General features: G+C 42.4%; 1 protein-coding gene across 3 annotated transcripts in view; it reads right to left on the minus strand.

The window, feature by feature from the left end:
* Positions 1-152: 152 nt before the first annotated feature.
* The window catches only part of rtkn (rhotekin), a 50,925-nt gene continuing 31,260 nt past the window's right edge, over positions 153-19,817 (minus strand). For all 3 annotated transcript variants that reach the window (XM_034541103.1, XM_034541104.1, XM_034541105.1), the window contains exons 2-11: positions 8,738-8,999; positions 8,124-8,177; positions 6,423-6,540; positions 6,120-6,344; positions 5,857-5,951; positions 5,149-5,255; positions 4,825-4,956; positions 3,712-3,877; positions 3,495-3,599; positions 153-2,307 (exon numbers count right to left, since the gene is read on the minus strand). In XM_034541103.1, coding sequence (XP_034396994.1) covers positions 1,598-2,307; positions 3,495-3,599; positions 3,712-3,877; positions 4,825-4,956; positions 5,149-5,255; positions 5,857-5,951; positions 6,120-6,344; positions 6,423-6,540; positions 8,124-8,177; positions 8,738-8,999 — 1,974 coding nt within the window. In that variant the 3' untranslated portion in view covers positions 153-1,597. The remainder of the gene's footprint in view (positions 2,308-3,494; positions 3,600-3,711; positions 3,878-4,824; positions 4,957-5,148; positions 5,256-5,856; positions 5,952-6,119; positions 6,345-6,422; positions 6,541-8,123; positions 8,178-8,737; positions 9,000-19,817) is intronic.

A 19,817-nucleotide genomic window follows, 5' to 3' on the forward strand; every position in this document is an offset into this window, starting at 1 on the left:
AGAACACAACAACGCCTGCTAACATGAGAAACTTGCAAGGTTATATATAACATTCAATGTTATTAATATGTAACCGTTACAGATCTGCACATCTGTTAACATTACAATAATCAGGTATCAATATAGCTGCATTTATAACAAAATCAATAATGTAACAGAAGACAGAGGTTTATTTGTTAAAAATGAATTTACAGTAACAAATGTTTTTTAAACTATTTGACAGTTTTAAATGTTAGTCAAATTGCACAAGTTCTGAGCTCCAAGAGGGAAACTGTTACAAAAGTAAAATCCACAGTAAACAATGCAAACAGAGTAGAAGAGGCGACTGCACTGACAGACAGACTCACCCATGAGATTTGAGTTAGATGATTGTTTTCTTGTGACAAAAATTAACTGCGGTTAAGAGTCGTCTAAATGGCATTAACTTACATAACTAAATAAATACATGGAAGTGTACACACACACCATGTTATTCTTGCTCTTGCTCAAAATCAGGAACTGGTAATCTTAATAGAATCCAACAATACTGCAGTTCAGCAGAATTACTGGAATTACTTGGAAACAATACTTAAGCTTAAATTAATTTCATCTTATTCAAAGGTTTGTTCTGTGTATGTAGAATATATGACCTAGTTCTGGCGATGTCAATAGTGTGCAGATAAATGTGTGAAAGTTAAGACCAGAGGACAGACTTTTACCCAGAAGAGATCACAGTAATAACCAGTACAATATGTATGATCACTTGCATAAAGTTAAACTTTCACTAGATGCATTGTTGAAATGATCTCAAGTAGTTCAACATTTAAACTTGACGTCAAATCATGTGCAAAAACAAACAAAATGGTGCATAGTAATTTTAGGAGAACCACGAAGATAATCTGTTGTATGAATAATCCGATGCATACACTGAAGTAGACACAGTAGACAGTACAGACTCCAACCTGGTCCTGCACAATTAACATGTTCTAACTTTTGAAAACTCCAGACTGATTATACCTTATGTTCATCTTTCCACATGCTCACTGGCTTTCATAGCATAACCCCTGCAAACCTTTTGCTATAAAATACAGATATGAAACATCCAGTCAAAATACTGCTAGTGCATTAATATATCTGATTTTGAAACATTGTTTGAGTAGCCAGGATGGCAAATAAGGTCAAAACAAAACATGTTTCAGAAGTAAGAGTCCAAGGACAGACAGTAGGCCCAGTGTAACCTGTTTATTAGATCAAGTCCTTCACTCTTAGCATCACTTCCTTCCAAGCAGCATTACCATAATAATTCTCCAAGCAAGCAGAATAACTCCCATTTAGTATTGGATCATCTTAAAAATGGTGGCAACCCAGCAAAGTCCAGTCACCTGCAGTGATTGTCACCTGCCCTTTGTGTTAGAAGACATTCCAGTTTGCCCCAGGGGGGTCTTTCATGATCCATCCTCCACCAGGAGGCAGTAGAGGCAGCTTATCCTCCTCAGGGCTGTGCATGTGGCCACTGCCTGAGCTTGGTTCACATATATGTTAAGCCAGGTAAACCATGGTTTAAACTTTTAACTGTTGCCTTTAGGCCAGTGTAAAATGTCTGTCAGGCGGGTCAAGTTCACACCTGACTTTGGAGCCAGTTGCGAGGATCAAGTCTGGCTTTGAGGTTCCTGAGGCTGCGTCGAGCCGGGGAAGGCCTTGAGAAGGGGGCTCCCTCAGATGACTCAAGGCTGTGGCCGCCCTCACTGTTGCTGGAGCTGTTGCTGGAAGTGGAACTGGAGCAAGAGAGCGTGGTCTGTGTGCTGCGCTGTGACCGAGGTGAACAAGAGGAGATGGGGAACGGGGCAAGCAGCGAGGAGGGAGGTTGCTGGCAGGGACACTGGAGGGTCCCTCCTCCTCCATACACCCTCCCTCGAAGGGTGCTGAGCTTAGCGTCCAGCGACAGAGTGCGTGGCCTCAGGCGGGAAGGGGAAGACGACAAGAGAGGGAAGTTTGAAGAAGGCTCGGGCCAGCCGTGGCGGTAAGAGCAGGGACTGGTGCTGCAATGACTGTCGCTGTCGGAGGTCAGGCTTGCATCTGAGGACAGCAGACTCAGCTGTGGGCAGCGGTGAGGGCTCACAGGACTCCGGGGCAGTCGATGAGGGGTGCAGGGGCTGTGGCCAGAAAGGCGAGAAGTACAGGGACGGCCAGCGCAATTGGGGTTGTTCTCCTCAAACACAGACATCCAGGTGGGGGAGGTTCCCAGCTGGCTGCGGAGCTCCAGCTCCTGCATTCTCCGAGCCAGGATTTCTGACACAGTGCTGCTGAGGTCATTGGATGACTCAATAACTGCAGGAGAGATGCAGCAAAACGCTTCATTATACTGCTGGATACTCGGCACAAGCCTGGTTTTTAAAACTGGAAGTTCTTTCCATTTGGAACATGTACTGGTAATCCAGTGGTTTCCTTTTACTTTTTGAGGCAGGGATTAGGATGGTTTTGATGCAAAAATAATTCTGATCTTACTGGAAAGTATGGATTACTTAACTAATGTTACTTTGAAATGTATTCTTGAGTTCATAATATATATTGCAATAAAATTAGGTTGTATGTCTGGTAATGAAAGAAAAAAACTGTCTTGTAATTGTCATTTTGCACGTCTTAATGTTTTCATTAATTATGATCATGAAACAAAAATATCCTGTCCTGTAATGTTTTGATCCTGGATTTGTAGTAAATCCAAGATTGCAACATTTACCTCAACATAGTTTATATGGAGCCCTACTCTTGTTACTTCACCTGTCGTTGTAATAAGACGAGAGCAGAGCACGAATCTCAGCAGACACGGCGTTATCCTGCAGCAGAAGACCCTCAGAGGAGGGTGTGGCAAGAGGAGCTGCCGGGGAGGGGTAAGGGAAACCGAGAGGGAGGTTGGCGAGAGAGAAGGGATGGAATGGATAGGATGTGTGCAACCAGTTGTGTTCAGTTGTTATGTGTTTTGATGGTCATTAGAGAAATTGAAGTTTATTAGGGAAATAAATGTTAAGTCATGATGAGAGAAGAAAAACAGATTAATTCAAGGATTAAGATGATTCCCAGTAAAGAAAGGAATGTTGGAAGTTAATGAAAAATGTGACGATCATGAATAATGTACGAGGACACAAGGAAATAATAAAGAAGGACGGAAAAGACAGAGCCAGGGAGTGATGGATTCAGGACACACAAGGAAAATATGAAAGGACAAAGAGGAACAGAGAAGCAGAAGACAGAGTGAGTCAATGTGTCAGAGATAAGACCCGTTCTATTCTACAGTACAGAGAGTGTGAGTTTGAGATATCGGAGAGGAAAATTTAATTGTGACAGCATCTCTCATGCACCCCGAGGAATTCAAGCTACACACAGTCACATGCAAAGCGGGCACAGTGCTTTCTTTCCCTGCCTTCACTTTTATTCTTCCAAATAATTTCTTTGGCTAACAGTGAGCAACACTTGTTTTAATGCATATCCGCAGTAATATGATCAGGCAGAGCTCTTACCCATTTCGTGATAGAGTGAGCCCTGTTTTAGTGTGACAGGAGCTGGTTTCCTTGGTGATGGCAGTTCAATTTTCATTAAGTCATCACAGCACTGTTTCCATTGGCCTGTATGTTAGAGACAAACTGTCACTTTCAACGCACCAAGCAGCAGATACAGAATATACAATACTGTATGTCCTTTAATACAATAACTACTTAGAGCATAGCAAGTACTTACTCATGTCGTAGAAATGTTGCCAATAGGCCTCCATCCACCGGTGCGTGTCTTCACGGCTGTCTGTTGTCAGAGTGTGTGTGACCTCCTCACCTCCGTACTGGTTACTGATACAGATATTCTGAACTTTACTTTGAGGGTCTTTCTCAGACGCGCGTATTCTGGTCTCCTGAAACACGGGAGCGACAAAGAATACAATCATCTACCACAAAATTAATACAATCAGGAATGAATGCCAGCACTCCTGAACTAACAACATTATGTGCTGTAACAAGTGATCATTACGGCAATTGTAATTGTAAGTCCCCACAGAAAATAAGCCCTCACTAGTTCTGCCACTAATTAGTCCTCATCCAATCCATTTCCCCTCAGCAATTAACTAACAAAAGGTGCAGAATCCCAATTCCCACATCTTCGTTCTACTCCAAATGTGTGTCTTATGACCACTGGATGGCAGTGTTGTTCTATTCATCTATTCACCACACTGCAGTCCCTCCTCTTGAGGACAGACAACTGTATGACAATGGCTCACACAGACATGATCTGACTGACTTGGCTTTAGGTCAGCTGGAAGATCAGGGTCAGCGGCTACAAAACACTAAATGAGTCCCTATGGAAGGAATGAGAAGCCCCACAGGCATCAACTCCCAGACACAGGAAATAAGATGATCAAGAACCTAACTGTCTGAATGACTGGATGAGATAATATGGGGAACTAGTTGGATGAAGCTGACTCCTTTGTTTTCTTGGGTTTTCAAAGACTCAAGATTCATGTTAATACGATTTTATTTTGACATCTTTAACGCTTTTTCTCAGGACATGCCTGCTCTTTTCTAGCATTGATGAACATTAACACAGTTACACCGAAAAGCTGAGCAACAGCACCACAGTTTTCTATGCTTGGCTTCTGAGCAGCTCTACTGGCACAACTGAGGGCCGAGTGCCTTGCTCAAGGGCAAACTGGAAGCAATCCACAAGCCCAATTCTGTTCCATCTCTGCTACCGACTCCTCAGGCATTACCAAAAACAATATGGGTTGTGTCAGGCTGGCTCAACCTCCGGATCACTTTATTTCGTTCCAGATAGTTTCTCCATCTATGTGATTCCTTTGCTGACCTTGTTGATGGCAATAGTGAACGCTGGCTCGATGTTAGCCTCCACATCTTCTTGCCGGTGGTAGCAGAAAAGGCTTGTTCCTTTTAGAACGGCGTACACTTTTGTCCAACTCTGAGGGTCACCTCCCAACTGCTGCAGGGTAGAGGAAAAAGATCAGTGAAGTGCGGATTAAAAGACAGGGAGAGAAACACAAAGAAAGATGGCAACATAAAAAGAAGGAGGAAAGTGGAGGAGGAGAAAAGAACAACCAGGACAAAAAAAACGATATATATTGAAACCGTGAAAGTTCCCGTCACTGCCGCACACACACACCTGCCAACTTACCTTAACTTTCAAACATCCACTCATCATCTGTTGGGTCATACAGTGAGGCTGAGCTGCGAGGCGGCAACACATAGAGCCATAGAGTGGCAGCCAATACGAACACTCTTCTGCGGGGGAAAAGAGCGAGATGGATGGCCGAAAATAAACACCATGAATAAATAAAAATATTCCCACATGACATTCAAAATACACACAAACAGTCATGTGCATCCACACACAGAGAGACACACACACACACACACACACACGTCTTCCTCTAATCACACATCCCCTTAAGCACACAAAACCAGGCACAGGGGTATAAAAAAGTGGCAGGTGCAAGGGAGTGTCATGAAGTGCAGCAATGAAACTTTACAGCAGGCTGAAGGGCCAATGAATAAAACACTAGGGGCCTGTCTGTCTGAGGGCCTGGGCCCTTGTTAGCCCACATCATCACAGCTTTACACAGCAGTCACCTCATAGCACAGCCTTTATTACTGTGACCTTGACAATGGCTGTTTGTCAGAGAACATGGAAGGACAGCGAGGAAGGGGTAGGGGGGAGAAGACGAGCAGTTCACTTAGTTTAAAGGGAAATTATTAGAATGTGAGGAAGAGAAGTCAAACAGTGACGAGTGAGGGGAAGCACAAAAAACAGACAGATGGTTAAATTGGCAGGAAAAAAAGAGAAAGATGGGGAGGAGACAGATTGAAGAAGGCTGCCACTCACCGTTGCCTGAGATGGTGAGGTCATGTGTGCGAAAGCTGTCCTGGACGTGTGACAGTGACAGGCTGGTATGAGCTAAAAGGTGGTACTTAGGGCCCCTGTCAACACACAAGAGAGGGGGTGGAAATTCATTTTGCATTTGAGAATGCTGTTTAGAGTGAAAAATGGTCTCCATAAAGATGCCTACTTGCATTCTCTGGAATATACATAATTTCTCTCTCTATTCAACATGTAAACTAGCTGATACACTTAAAGCTTAAACTTACGGTACAGAGGGAACTGGCAGTAGAAGAGGAGTTGCCCCCCCGTTGCTAACAGGACTACATGGCCCAGGCTCCATGGCTGCCCGGAGCTTCTTCCCGGCTGATCGCCCCAGTGACGAGCTCAGTTTACTGGCTAGTTTCCTTGGCGTGCTGCCTGTTGAGTAGTCGTCCTCTGAACTGCAGCTGTACAGCTCAACACGCAGCTCAAAACCTGGGCTGACTTCGTTACTGCGAAAGGAAACACAAGATCATAAATATGACCAAATCAGGGTTTTTTTGGTGAGTATTTAAGTTGATGTGACTTACAATACGATGGTGTTGTCAAAGCAAATATCAGTGAGTGTCCGGTCCACTATCACCATGTCTGTGTCAAAGATCTCTCCTCCCAGCTGCAGCAGGCAGAACACTGCACACCGATGAAGCTCTACAATGGACGAGGTGGAACGGCAGAACAAAAGAGAAAAAAATATACGTTACATCTTTCATTCATTTGCATCACTTGAAAACTCATCTTCAGCTCCAAAACAACATCACCTATGGAGAGAACTGCTTTAACACGGTGTCGAGGCCAGAGGCTAGAGAGGGAATATGACCGGAGTAATTAAAGGTGAAATAAGATCAGCTCCTCCACCTGGCTGACAAGCACTTCTACCGGTGTTAGTTTCAGTTCAGCAAACTGTGAACTGGCCAGCTGGGCTAAGAATTCCTATGAAGCATGTTTTGTGGTTGAAACTGAAGCACAATGGGGTATCATGCAGTAGTCAATTAGAGCTACAACAACTACTGCCTTCTATATGCACTGTGAAGAAATACACATCCATCGTAAAGATGCTGCAATCCCTTTTTGCATGCATGAATATAGGTAACGATTATGGTGAATCCTTGTGCCAACACACCAAAATATTAATAATAACAGTGAGACATGCATGTAAAACATAGTACTCTGGGTATCATTGTTGGAATATAAACAGTGTGGCAAAATTCAAGGTTTCAACAGCAAAGGCTAAAAGACATAGTCTGCTCCTACAGTATTTATGTGCTTGCCTGTAAAAGGGCAAATTTACACTTAATATTCATACTTAACATTCCAAGTATGAGCTCAACGCTCTGCTTAGAATGATTGGACACGTGACGGAGGAACATGCTACATACTCCTCCTCACCTCCTGGGCTCAGTTAATGTCTCGGTGTGCTTAATGACCTTGACTAACAGCCTTATTAAGCTTTGGTAAGAGTTCACTATCTGTCTCTTGAGTTCATTTATATGCACAGGCCATGCAGATTAATCCATTCAAGTTGCCAAGGGAGAGAGTGAGCTCTCAGGCTGATATAATGACTGCATGGAGGTTAACCTAAATTGACTTTATCAAGAGGAGGCGGGATAGCAAATAGTCAATTTTATGAAGACTATTGTGATATTTTCTGTGCACCATTGAATTCTGAAATGCCATAAAAGGGTTCACAGTTATAGTCCAAAGGAAAAATACGTGAGTCCCTTAAATTACTTCATTGGTTGTTAAATACACTCCTAATAATGACCCAGTTCAGCACCTGTGTGCGGCTGCTGCTTCTCAGAGCCAAAGCCAGCAGGACTGAACGGTGGCTCACGTTGTTCTGACAGTTCCTGGAAAATACTGAGAGATTTCTGGTAAAGCTGCAACAGATTGTAATAATCAGCTCCAGGAACTGTGCTTGTGGACCATGCATAGAGAAAATGTCCTACTGTATCATCTGTCTGCACACTTTAATGGGCGAGCAGATTTTTTAAAATATGAATCTCAAAGTCCATATCAGTGTTTCACCCTCGGGAGGAATGAGGAATCCCACACTCACCCCTGTGGTTATACAAAGCTTTTACACACATTCAACATATTAGAATGAGCTATTTCATAATCGTGTGTGAAGCCACATACCATTCCCTCAGAAGCAAATCATTAATAAACACTAGCGGCATAAACCATTAATACTCCATCAATAAAATGCATCACACACATAGGTGGCTCCTCACCTCCTTTGTTCTTGAAGTACTCCGTGTCTTTCCACATGAGAGGGATCCGAAGATCTGTAATGACGACAGACAGGGGATTAGACCACAGCAATGTTAATCACCCTTACTGTCTAAGTGATGTCTGTGTATCTGAATGTGTGTCTCCTTACCCATGCTGCTCTCAATCACTGGCTAAAGCATCCACAGCTAATTACCATCTGTGTGCTGGTACCAGACATGCAGCAAATAAACCTCCATAACAAAAGCACACGCATGCTCCCTGCCTCACATCTCATTAATACATGTTGTTTAACCTTCTCATGTTCTAAAAACAAACAAAACAAGAACCATTGTTTTGGTGTCCCTGGTGTGATTTATCTCCCTGCAGTGCGTCTGCAATGCAAACAGAGTAGCACCATAATTATTCATCTGACTGCCCGCTGTCATACTGCAATAGGCAGCATCTGCCAGACAAGAGGAGCTCTGCATCAAATAGTAACACTAAATGGACCACAATAAATCAAAGTTCTCTTATATATTGCATATCCAAATCTGCAACAATAAATAAATAAAGTTGTGCTTTACCTATATCTAACAATACACACATCCAAACATTTAGACACGGTTTTACTTGCCGGAGATGGCCACTTTTCCTTTGCACGGGAGTCTGTCGTCCATCGGCCCTGCGTCTGACGACCTCCGCGTGACCTTCTGCATGACCTGAGCCTCTTTCATCCTCTGCAGCTCCGACATGTAGGCCATGATACGTGTGCTGCAGGTCTGCAGGCTCTTCGATGCCTCCAACGCCTGGTCTTTCTGGGAGCAGGCAGCCAGCAGCTTGCAGGCTCCATCGCGCATACGGATCTCATGGTCAATCTTCTTCTGGATGTCGCTGTCCTGCAAGGACAAGGGATGGAGAAGGGCACAACAATAAGTGTCAGGGAAATAAGATTTCAATGACGGATGATGGCACATTTGAAAAGAATCCTGTGTTTGTCAACTGTAGGAAGACATAATTAGAATACATGGGGTAAATTGAGGGACAATAGGCATGACTACTCTAACAGATAGCAATGCAAAGAAGGGCAAGTTATTTTGGCAAGAATGGTAGAAAGGAAGAAGACATCAAGAGTGTTAGTCTGCAGTAGATTACAGGTCTCTGGTGGATACATTAGTGAGATGTATCTCTGAAAGCACTTAAGAGTCTGTTCAGTGTGTGTGTGTGTCTGTGTGGTGGCATGGACAAAACACATGTGGCCTTTCGCCCCCTTACAAACCGCCTGCTGAGCAGACACATAGATGCTTAATCATTTAGTGCAAAGTCCCCCCCCCACCACACACACACACACACACACATCTTTACTCGAGCTGCTTTCTCAAAGGAAAATACAACAATATTAATCTAAACTTGACCTGGCTTATCTGGGGCAAAACATACTCTGTACGCCTATGCAGGAGTAAACAATGGACACATACTCAAACACGTGAAGACAGTAAAGGTTCCTCAATCATAACCGTCTGGCTCTGCCTCTAATGATGCTGTCCAGAATTTAAACAAATCTCTAAGCCCCTCTCCACTTTGTCAGCAGTACAAAAACACTGTATGCATTAACTTCAAACAATAGTCAGTGAGGGGAAGAACTAGCATATGAGGTGAGGGACGAGAGAGCACAATGAGATCCAAGAATCAAACAAAGACCAAGCAAAGGCAAAGCCGGATTGACCTTGAGTGTTCAGTCTTTTTCGAGCTAAAACACTTTTGCTCTCACCAAATCAATTGCTTCAATTCAAGTAGGTCGTCTTTTTAAAGAACAGCTTGAAACAAGTTAGGAAAATATGATAGTTACTCTAAAATAAGATGGTTACTCTCTGTTTATAATGAATGAATGAATGGATGCCATGCAGCATTTGCCCGACTGCTGGAATATTTGTATGTAGTTATGTATGTATGTATGTATGTATGTATGTATGTGTGTGTTATTGTCCTATTCAGTGAAACATTAACAAGCTCACACTCTCCCCACAAAAACTCCAGTGCTCTCTTTGCCCTTCTTCTCTCACCCCTCTGTCGGCTTTCTCCTCCTCTACTCCAATGTCTCTTTCTGGCCTATTCTTAACGTTTTTATTTGAACTTTTATACTTTCACTGCTCATTTTCTTCCGCCTTTCCTCACATTCCACCCGTTCCTCTCCACCGTCCTCAATCAGCTTTTCTTTCTCCTCCTCCATACCCTCCCTCGTTCTCCTCTCTGCCGGTCTCTGTTAGCACGAGTCCCACACATTGTTCAACAGAGGAGCAGTGGGAGAGGAATGAATGCAATGTAGACACAAAAGTCCACATTTGGATGCAGTTCACTTCAAGATGAGGTTTCTGATTAACCACAGTCTTGTAAAAAACAAATTTGTTTCCTTTGGATACAACCACACTTAAAGCTACACTAAGTGCATCACACAGATCCAACTATTCTGTCTCTAAACCAAACCGCCAAAACATTGAAGCTCTGTAAGTCATAGTCCAGCATGCATTACAGTATCACTTGCTGCAATAACATGGTATAACATTAAAAGGAACGGAGGTGATTACTAGCAAATTCCTCCTGATAAATACTGCCAGAGTTATGAAACAAAATGAGAGTGTACTTATCCTGATGAAGATAATGATCAGTCTAGAGTTGTGGACCATCTACACTGGCTGTTGAACACAATGTAGCTATGAATAAGCCTGCCATTAAATAAACACATTCACGGACTGAAAAGCAATTACAGAACTCTTGGCTGCGAAAGACAGGAGACCAAATTACAGCAATGGTATAAACAAGTAGCACTTAGCTACTGGATGTCTGTGAGGTACAAGTGGATAATTACATTCCACAGGTCAAGTGTTTTATTGAGTGTTCATTGTTTGATTGAGATGGTTTTCTTCCAATCAAGTGTCTTAGAGTTTTTCAAGAGTTAATAAGTAATTATCACTGAGGATAAAGGAAAAAGCACATTCAAGTCTGCATTTATGTTTTTGATTTATTTGCAGTGAATACTTAACTGATACATTAAGAAAGAGCAACACATGTATATTTTATAGATCAAATATTATAATAATGAGCCCAAGGTGTGAAACTTCAACGAACATGAAAACTATCCACTGTTTGCATGGCTGCATAAGTCTATGCACTTACAGAAAGGCAGACAAGATTCAGTGCTGACATTTTGTTATATATGAACAGAGAAAGGAGAGAAAGCCCAGCTCTAGCTGTATCTAAATGTCCTCGTCAATTGTGGCACCACAAACCATGGTCCATGCACCACTCAGCCAGAGGCTAGCCAGCCAACTTTGAAGGAACGCACATACACTTATAGCACACACACACAGACACAGACACACACACACACGCACACAGAGCGCTGTCACCACAGTCCAGTTTCATGTAGCGGGCCTTAGAGTGACCTGCTAGGAGGGGGTCCTGCATTTAGAAATTAACAGGCTTCTCCTTAAGGGGATCTCAGAATAGAACACTAGCCTAGATCTACCTCTAATCCATGCGTCTGGTTTTATGTCGGGCTAACAGAGTCGGGCTGACAGCGAAGTAAGAGATAGTAAGAGATCTCTTTATAATCTTTCACAAATGCTCACATAAATAAACAAACACACACTTGGCCACAGTGAGTCCCTCACACAGTGTCTTCAGAGTGGCAGGTGTGAGACCAGTGGGCATTGACAGAGAGGCTGCCTGCCTCTGATTGTGATAGTGTGGACAGCAGCCAGATAGAGGGTGAAGGAAGGGTGGATGGGCGACGGGGATGCAGTGCCTGTTGGGTATCAAGCAGCGGCACAGAGGGGAGGTGGTGCTGTCAAAGGAAACAGTGGGGCTGGGGGGGATTGAGAAAAAAAAGAAGGAGAGGAGATACGGGTTGACAGGGCGAAAGGTCTGGGTGAGTGTACGAGGCAGTTGGGAGTAAAAAAAGAGACGAGAACGAGAAGCACGAGTGAAAGAAAAGAACTAGAAAGCGCTGTCAGGAGATGAGCAGGGTGCGGTGGGGGAGATGGTGAGGAGGTGCTAGACTTACAAGAGAAGACAACAATGATGGGAAAAACACAACTTTGGCAAAAGGGAGGTGGCAATCAAGAAATTAAGAGACAGATTTGGCAACAGAAAGAGAGGTAGTGGGTTCTATATGAGCAATTATGTTGCTGAGCTAACGAACCATAAAGTCTGTAAATGAGCAGACTTTGAAATAATTAAGAAAGTGTCTTTTTCTGAGAGGAAAAAAAAATGATTTGATAGTTACACTAATGGTTAGAGATAGAACGCTGTTTAATTATGGAATAATTTAGACTAACTGCATACTGTTACTTCATACTCAAACCATTATTGACTTTTTTAGCTAAATCATAAACATGGATTGGCGGTTCATCACAGGGCTGTTGGATCCCTGTCCCCATGTTGAAGTGTCATTGAGCAAGACAACACGTGTCCATCAAAAAATTAATGCATGAGGCCGATGTAACCTTTCAGAAGGTAATGTGATGCCTCAGATACCAGATGGTCACTTCCTCCATCAGCTCTCTGTCCCTGTCTGGCTGTGTGTGTTGATCCTCACTTGTGCGTCTGTGGGTGTGATCTCAGATACACCAACACACACACCTACACAAACACACATGTTGGTTTGGGGATTTGACGCCGCTGCAGATGGTGTGTAATGGTTTGTTTACGATGTGTTGTAACGCATGAGTAGGCTTCTCTGTACAGATCACTGACCCTTGACCTCTGACCTCAGACCCTGAGCAGACCAGACGGCTGCGGTTACAGCATGGGGTTAGATTTACCAATTCAGTATTAAACACAGCAAGAAACAACAGTTTGCTCTGTATAGTAGAACCACATTCATTCAAATTACTTGAGAATGACAGAGTAGAGGATTTAGAGTTATTACTAAATAGTGTTTACATTTACAAAACTACTTATTTGTAAAATATGGCAACATATTTTTACCAGCGTGTTTCTTTTGCCATTTAGCTTAACTGTACGGATGGCAGATTCGTTAAACGTCTCAGTCTGTTAGTTCAGTTTGTCACTTTGGTCCTGGCTGAAATATCTCAACAACTATTGGATGGATGAATAAAGCTGATTCTGATTGATTGCAATGAAATTTAGAGACATTCCTGTTCCACTTAATGTCTCTCGTGGAAAACAATTTATCCTTATCAAGTAAAATGTATGACATTCCCATCAGCCTCAGCTGCTGTACTGCAAATTAGCAAATGTGTGTATACTTGTCAACATGTTATTATCATTGTGAGCATTCAGGCCTGCTGGCATTAGCACTAAATGGATAAAAGTGAGGCGCCTGACAAAGTCCAGTCTTAGATTATATCAGTTCAGAGTACAAGTCTTGGGTTTACTCGAGCAAGCATGTGCACAATAGCATGTGCCCGGCTGAAACCTGTGCACATACACAACAGGCATCAATGTTGATAACAGTCAATAAATTGTCTTTCGGCATTTGCATGGAATCTGCATCTTCCAGTTAAAGGCTGACCTCTCTCATCACTATAAAGCGACTTTCTCCTCTTTGCTGACTCTGAATTTGTTTTCTTTTTGAACAGACAACACACCACAGCTGACTGCTTGTTGGACAGACAGAGTGAAAGAGGTCGATAGAAAATAAGAGTAGCAAGAGGACAACAAGAGCAGGACTTAAACACACTCAGAGGCTAATGTTTCACTCACACACACAAAATAGAAATTCCTGACCACTCCCATACAGACTTCACTGACCAAACTGTTGGCTTTCAATTAGCCAGCCACAACTATGTGCCTCGCCTTCCTCTCCACCCTCTACTTTCCCTCATCCTCACCCTCTTCCCCTCCCACACCGCACGGCTGCAGAGGGATAGAGGGAGCAGTTGAGAGTGCAAGAAAGAATAGGAGATAAATGAAGAGAGGAAAATAAATCAATGGCAAATTAGCTGAGCGAGAGCTGGCTTATGAGAGAAAATGTGGGAATATAAGTAGAAAGGAAAGAATAAGGATAGAATATGAGTGAATGGACGAAATGGAGTAATGAGTGAATTGGCTGGGGTTTAGTGCCAATGTGACTTTCAGTAACACACAACACGTCACTGTCATAATCAACAATTCCCAAACCACTCAAAAACAATGATCCAATTCACCCAACGGTCCCTACAGTGTCGCAGCCTCCAGCTGCTGCTGGGAAGCCTGGGCACAATAACAGTGAAGGGAACCAGTTTGTTACTGCTCAGACAGAGCAGAGGGAGGGGGAAGAGAAACAGTAACTGGGTGGGGTGTTTGCATTTGCCTTTTACGACAGCAAGGCTGGCTACCCTTTCATATGGCAAAATGCATCTGTGTACCCAGGTCTAGGTGCCAACATGCTGATGTCATTATATTATTACCCTTATAGCTGGAACACTGAAATCTCCCTCCTTCAGACAGCTTATGCATTCAATTATTCGCTGACAATATAGACTATTTCAGCTCTGCTTGAATGGAAAACCATGCGAGTGCTTGTCCACGTGTGCTTGTCTGTGCGAGCGTGTGTCCAAATGACTTTGCAGCCAGCTGTTCTCACACAAAGGCAATGTGTTTCAAATGCAGCTGGGTCCTAGCACACACAGGGTGGACTCAGAGCAGAATGTGCTAATGAGATAAATAATATGCGCGCATTGGTGTCCTAAATCATGTTTCATGTGCATGCAGAAGGTGCCGGATTATGCATGTGTATGGAAACAAATGCATGCAAGTATGTCAGTGCAAATCTGCCCTGTGTGTGAATTTGGTATATTTAAATGCATTTCATTATTTGGCTGCTGTCCCTAAAGAGAGCAACAGAGAAGTACATTTCAAGCTATGAAACAATGTGTTTAGAGATACAAGAGAGCAAAGGAAGCTTAGAGTCTGCCAAGCAGTGATCACTCCAGCAATGTATAGGCACATTACAGGGTGATGTGCACACTCAGCTTAATCCGATTTATTATACAGAAGCAGTGGGAGCTGGGAGAAGCTGCGGGCAGGCAAACAAAACTTCATAATAATTTGAAGGCAATGTATAGGTGATAATAACATGAAGTGTGTGAGCACCTGTGCATGTGTGTTAGTATATCTATTTACTGTATGGCTGTGTGTGGTCTCTCAGCGTATATATCTAAAAGGCCTGGAGAGTAAAGATTTATAAAACGCTACTTACAGGTTTCAGAGCAGACTCAAATAATTGTTGGCTGGAATAAAATGTATACATTCAACCGGCAGAGTAGTTTATTATGCGTAACAACAGCACAACACTAATAACAGCAGGACCCCCTCTTGTTCCTCTTCCATCTCACCTCTAAGAAGACCAGGGGGAAAAGGCTGGGCTGCATTAAAAATACAGTAATACTATGCTCAGATAAAATAAACGGAATTGTAAATCTTCTCTGGATCCTTGAAGGTTAGAATATGTTTTGTTGTGCTTCGTTTAGATTCAACTCTACATGTCAAACAGAGCAAAAACAATCAGTGTATCGTTGTATTTTCCAGCAGTTTTTACATAGTTTTGTATGTTTTACAGCTTTAAAGTGGAGAACTCACAATCCACTACTTCTAATGAAAAAACAGTAATGGAGAAACCCTAATGAGACGAATTGGAAAACCAGACTGTCTGAGGACCGCAAGAGGCAATTAATGAATTAGGAGAAACACACACACACACACACACACAAATTGTAAACTCACCAGTGAACTTTACTGGCAGTCAGTGTTGTGCACTGCAGGCCTGCAACACCGCCACTGACTATTATACAAGCTGATGCTGTATTATTAACTGATTAGCCAGCTTTTCCTCTAAGCCAGAGGTCCATAGAGACAAAGGAGAGAAGAGTTTAGGAAAGGAACGGGTATGAAGCCGGTCATTCTAAGCCCCTGATCAAAGACTGCTGTGATCTCTCTCAACGAGAGCATTCTGCTAGTGCATCCATAAGTGTGGAGATAAGGTAAAGGGGATTTAATCACATTAAAAGATACACATGACGTAAAAATGCACTGGCTGTAACGACATGTGAAAGATTTCACATGTCGTTACAGCCAGTTCTGTCTCTCACACATCAAATTACTGTTTGAAGAGAGGTGTTAGTCTGTGAACGGAAGTTGGCTGTGTCACTTATCGCTTACGCTGATAAGCCTGTGAGGGGCTGGGTGGAGCACATCAATTTCTCTTTAAAAAAAAATTAACTCAATGGACTCTTCCAACAACTTCTGCAAGTGTCATGGTGACTGACAGCTCTCAGTATGAGATGCTACCTCACACCTCGGGTAGACGTGGGGAAAGAGAAGATGAGAGGGTAGAAGTAGGACACGACAGGTTTTTGATTCCTTCTCCGCAGTGTGTCCAGACTGGCAAGCCCAAATGTTTGCAGTCTTCTTTGCCTGTTACTGGCCAACAACATCACATGACTGGTTGAGTATGTTGCTTTTAGATTAACTAGTATAACGTGCAAGTGCCACTATACAGCACATCGGTGCTTAGGAAAAATGCCAAATTAATTTGGGGCATACTGTTGGAATTAGAGTCAATAAAGAAAAAAACAGAATCAACAGTGACTGCATTTTGGAGTGGGCAGAGAGGGACAGACAAATGGCAATGACAAACAGCTAAAAGGAAGGGACAAAGGGAGGGTGTAGAGGGCAAGAGGTCACAGTGCCACATAGAAAGTAGCATCCCTGCTGAGTCGTGTACCATTCTCAGTGGGGTGAGGGGGGGGCTAGTTATCTTCCTACCACAAGCCCATCCTACTGTAACACTTGCAACACCTTTGTAAAGCTCTCGTTGGTTGTCCCACCCCCTGCCCCCTGCTGATGAACCATTTCAACAGACTGACACCATTTCAGTTGTCTCAGTAATCTGAGGCTTTCCTCCTCGTCTGAATCAGGATCAGGAGATCGAGGCTGATTAGCTCAGCCGGCCTCACTAGCATTAAAGCCTGCCAAATTGTCCTCTCTGTTGTCTTTTACCTCGGCTGTCTATGCTACACTACAGGCACTCATGGAGAGGTGCAAAGCTTGTGAGGATAAGACCATATTTATGCGGATATATCGGAAAGTGCATTGTTCTTCTCAGTTTTATCCTTCTATTCACATTCCAAAGAGCGCTTTAGCCTTTGTAGATTTCAAAACAACTGTCTTGCAGTGTAGCAGGGACCGGCCAAATAAAGCTTTTACAAAAATCTAACATGTGATTGTGATAAAACCTTCAGCTGCTAACCATACGATTTTGTTTTTGCCTTGCCTGATTTAAGATGTGTTGTTGTTTGTGATGGCATTTAGGTTTGGACTTTTAATAACGTAGTCATAACTATTTTCATTTCGATTGAAAACTTGTCATACTTCCCATATGGCTTGTTGTACCAATATTTCTCGGACTGGCAGCATCACTAACAATGTATTTATACCTTGAAAGTAGATAGATGGTCCATGATATATATATATATACTCAATGTATACTGTGTTTCTCCAATACTCTACTTAGCTTCTCATCACAATTAAATTATGTTTATTACAACTTGGGCCTTATTGAGTTAAAAGCAATCAGACAATGTTGTTTACAGCTTCTCGTCTTAATCAATACTAGGATATTGCAATCCATGTAAACGTAGCAATTGTCTCCGTTTGTCTCTGCCTTATATTTGGCGTGCTCTCTCTGGGCCCTAGAGCTCTGTGGAATCTGTTTGTATCACTCTATTATTTATCACTGTTGCCTTATTTAGACTGTATGACCACGTGTATATATAAATCACATGTGCTACTCCCACGTGAGATCTGTTGGAGGGGAGGTGAGGCCTTTGTACATTATGAAGGTGTACGAAACAGAAAGGCGAAGGCCGCAGATACTCCATGGTGAAGCTGTGTGTAACGTATGTGTGTATCTGTTCATGTGTGTGCTTGAATCACTATCGACCAGCGAGAGAATGTGGTTCATTATAATATTCATGAAGCTTCAGGGACTTCTGAGCCGTGTTAAAGCAACACCGGATATGACTGAGCTGACCCTCAGCCCTCTGCCCTTAGGACAAAACCACCAAAGAAAGGGACAGATGAGGTACGGCTGGAAGGTGCTCATGGGAGTGGGGGGATGCTAGCTTTTACGCTGACGACCGTCATTTCTTTCAAATTTGTAACAGTTTAATGATTTCTGAAATGTAGGTATTACTACCCTTGTTTGGTCAGAAACTACATTTACGGTATCCAGAAAAAATAAAGATATAACATAGACTTAAACTGGATGAGAAATGTAAGACTGCACACTGCTCTTTTGCTCTACAGCCCTGTGGTATGCCATTTATTAATGGCTGCCATGAATTAAGACCTGAGGAATATTTCTATCACAGGATAATGAAAGTAGTATTTGTTTCAAGGCTTTGATTAATGACAGTCATATTCATGTCATGGGGAACACATGTAAGGTGAGATCTACTCACACTCCCTGAATCTGTCACTTCTGGCCCTTCACAGCACTTACAGCCTGATCTGGTTACTAATGGTTCACATTAACCCTTAGAGTTCCTATGTGTGTGTATTTGTTGTGCGGATGTGTGCGTACAAGACACACAGCTTTTTTGATTTACGCGAACACTTATCTACACTGCAGATACACACTAGTTCAACACATGTATTCAGCTACATAAGAACACTGTTTGCCAGGACAGGCTCCAGGACAGTGGGAGGGGCTTCACAACAGCTTCTATCTGCTGACATGTAAATGCACCATAAGCAGGCCGACGCGAATAGAGCTAGTTAGTGTCTCACATGATCTTACACTACATTTGAGAGGATTAGTACAAAGCATTCCTTGAGATTATTTTTATATATATATATATATATATATATATATATATATATATATATATATATATATATATATATATATATATATATATATATATATATATATATATATATATATATATATATATATATATACACACACACACACATACACACACACACACATACATACACACAATATTGAAGCATTCTTTATCAAGGCGAAATTGAGAAAGTGGATCAATAATAATAGCCTTTCATTAAACTTATTGGACATTCCATTTAGCAGTTTGGCAGGAATATTGATGGAAGTTCATCCATAAACTCAGTGAATAAAAGCTGCAATGCAATGTAATTGTCTTTGTACGGTAGTTTATATTAATCATTTAAATTATGTTCATGTTAAGCTGGATTTATATGGAGGGCGGTTCCCTGTCCCATGTAGATTTAGATGCGGTTTTAAATAGCTTTTCAGCCCAGAAATGAAAATAGTAGGGCAAAAGAATGATTAGAATTATTATTGTCTTTGACAATGAAAAGTTTTAAAAGTTGCACAATACAAAATTCAGAGCATATCTATCATCTCCACCCAGTTCTCAACATGGCGATGGCTGAGGAGGCGGCTCACAGCCTACATCCATTGTTGCAGTGAACAAAAACAAATAACGGCAAGAGTGCTGTCAGAGCCAACAGTGTGGACCTAGTGAGGAAACTAAAGGGTGGGCGATACAAATCTTCTGCGATGCCTGCAGTCAGGAGGATGGTTAATTTTTTTCCAAGTGGCCACCATGAGCTAGCCAGTGGGATGTGCTTACATGCACAAACATGCACTAAAAACAGCGTGTCCGGCAACAATATTAATAGTTTATGTCAACAAAGCACAGAGAAGTTCAAATAGTTGCTTT

Source organism: Cyclopterus lumpus, chromosome 9, assembly GCF_009769545.1.
Source record: "Cyclopterus lumpus isolate fCycLum1 chromosome 9, fCycLum1.pri, whole genome shotgun sequence".
Lineage (NCBI taxonomy): Eukaryota > Metazoa > Chordata > Actinopteri > Perciformes > Cyclopteridae > Cyclopterus > Cyclopterus lumpus.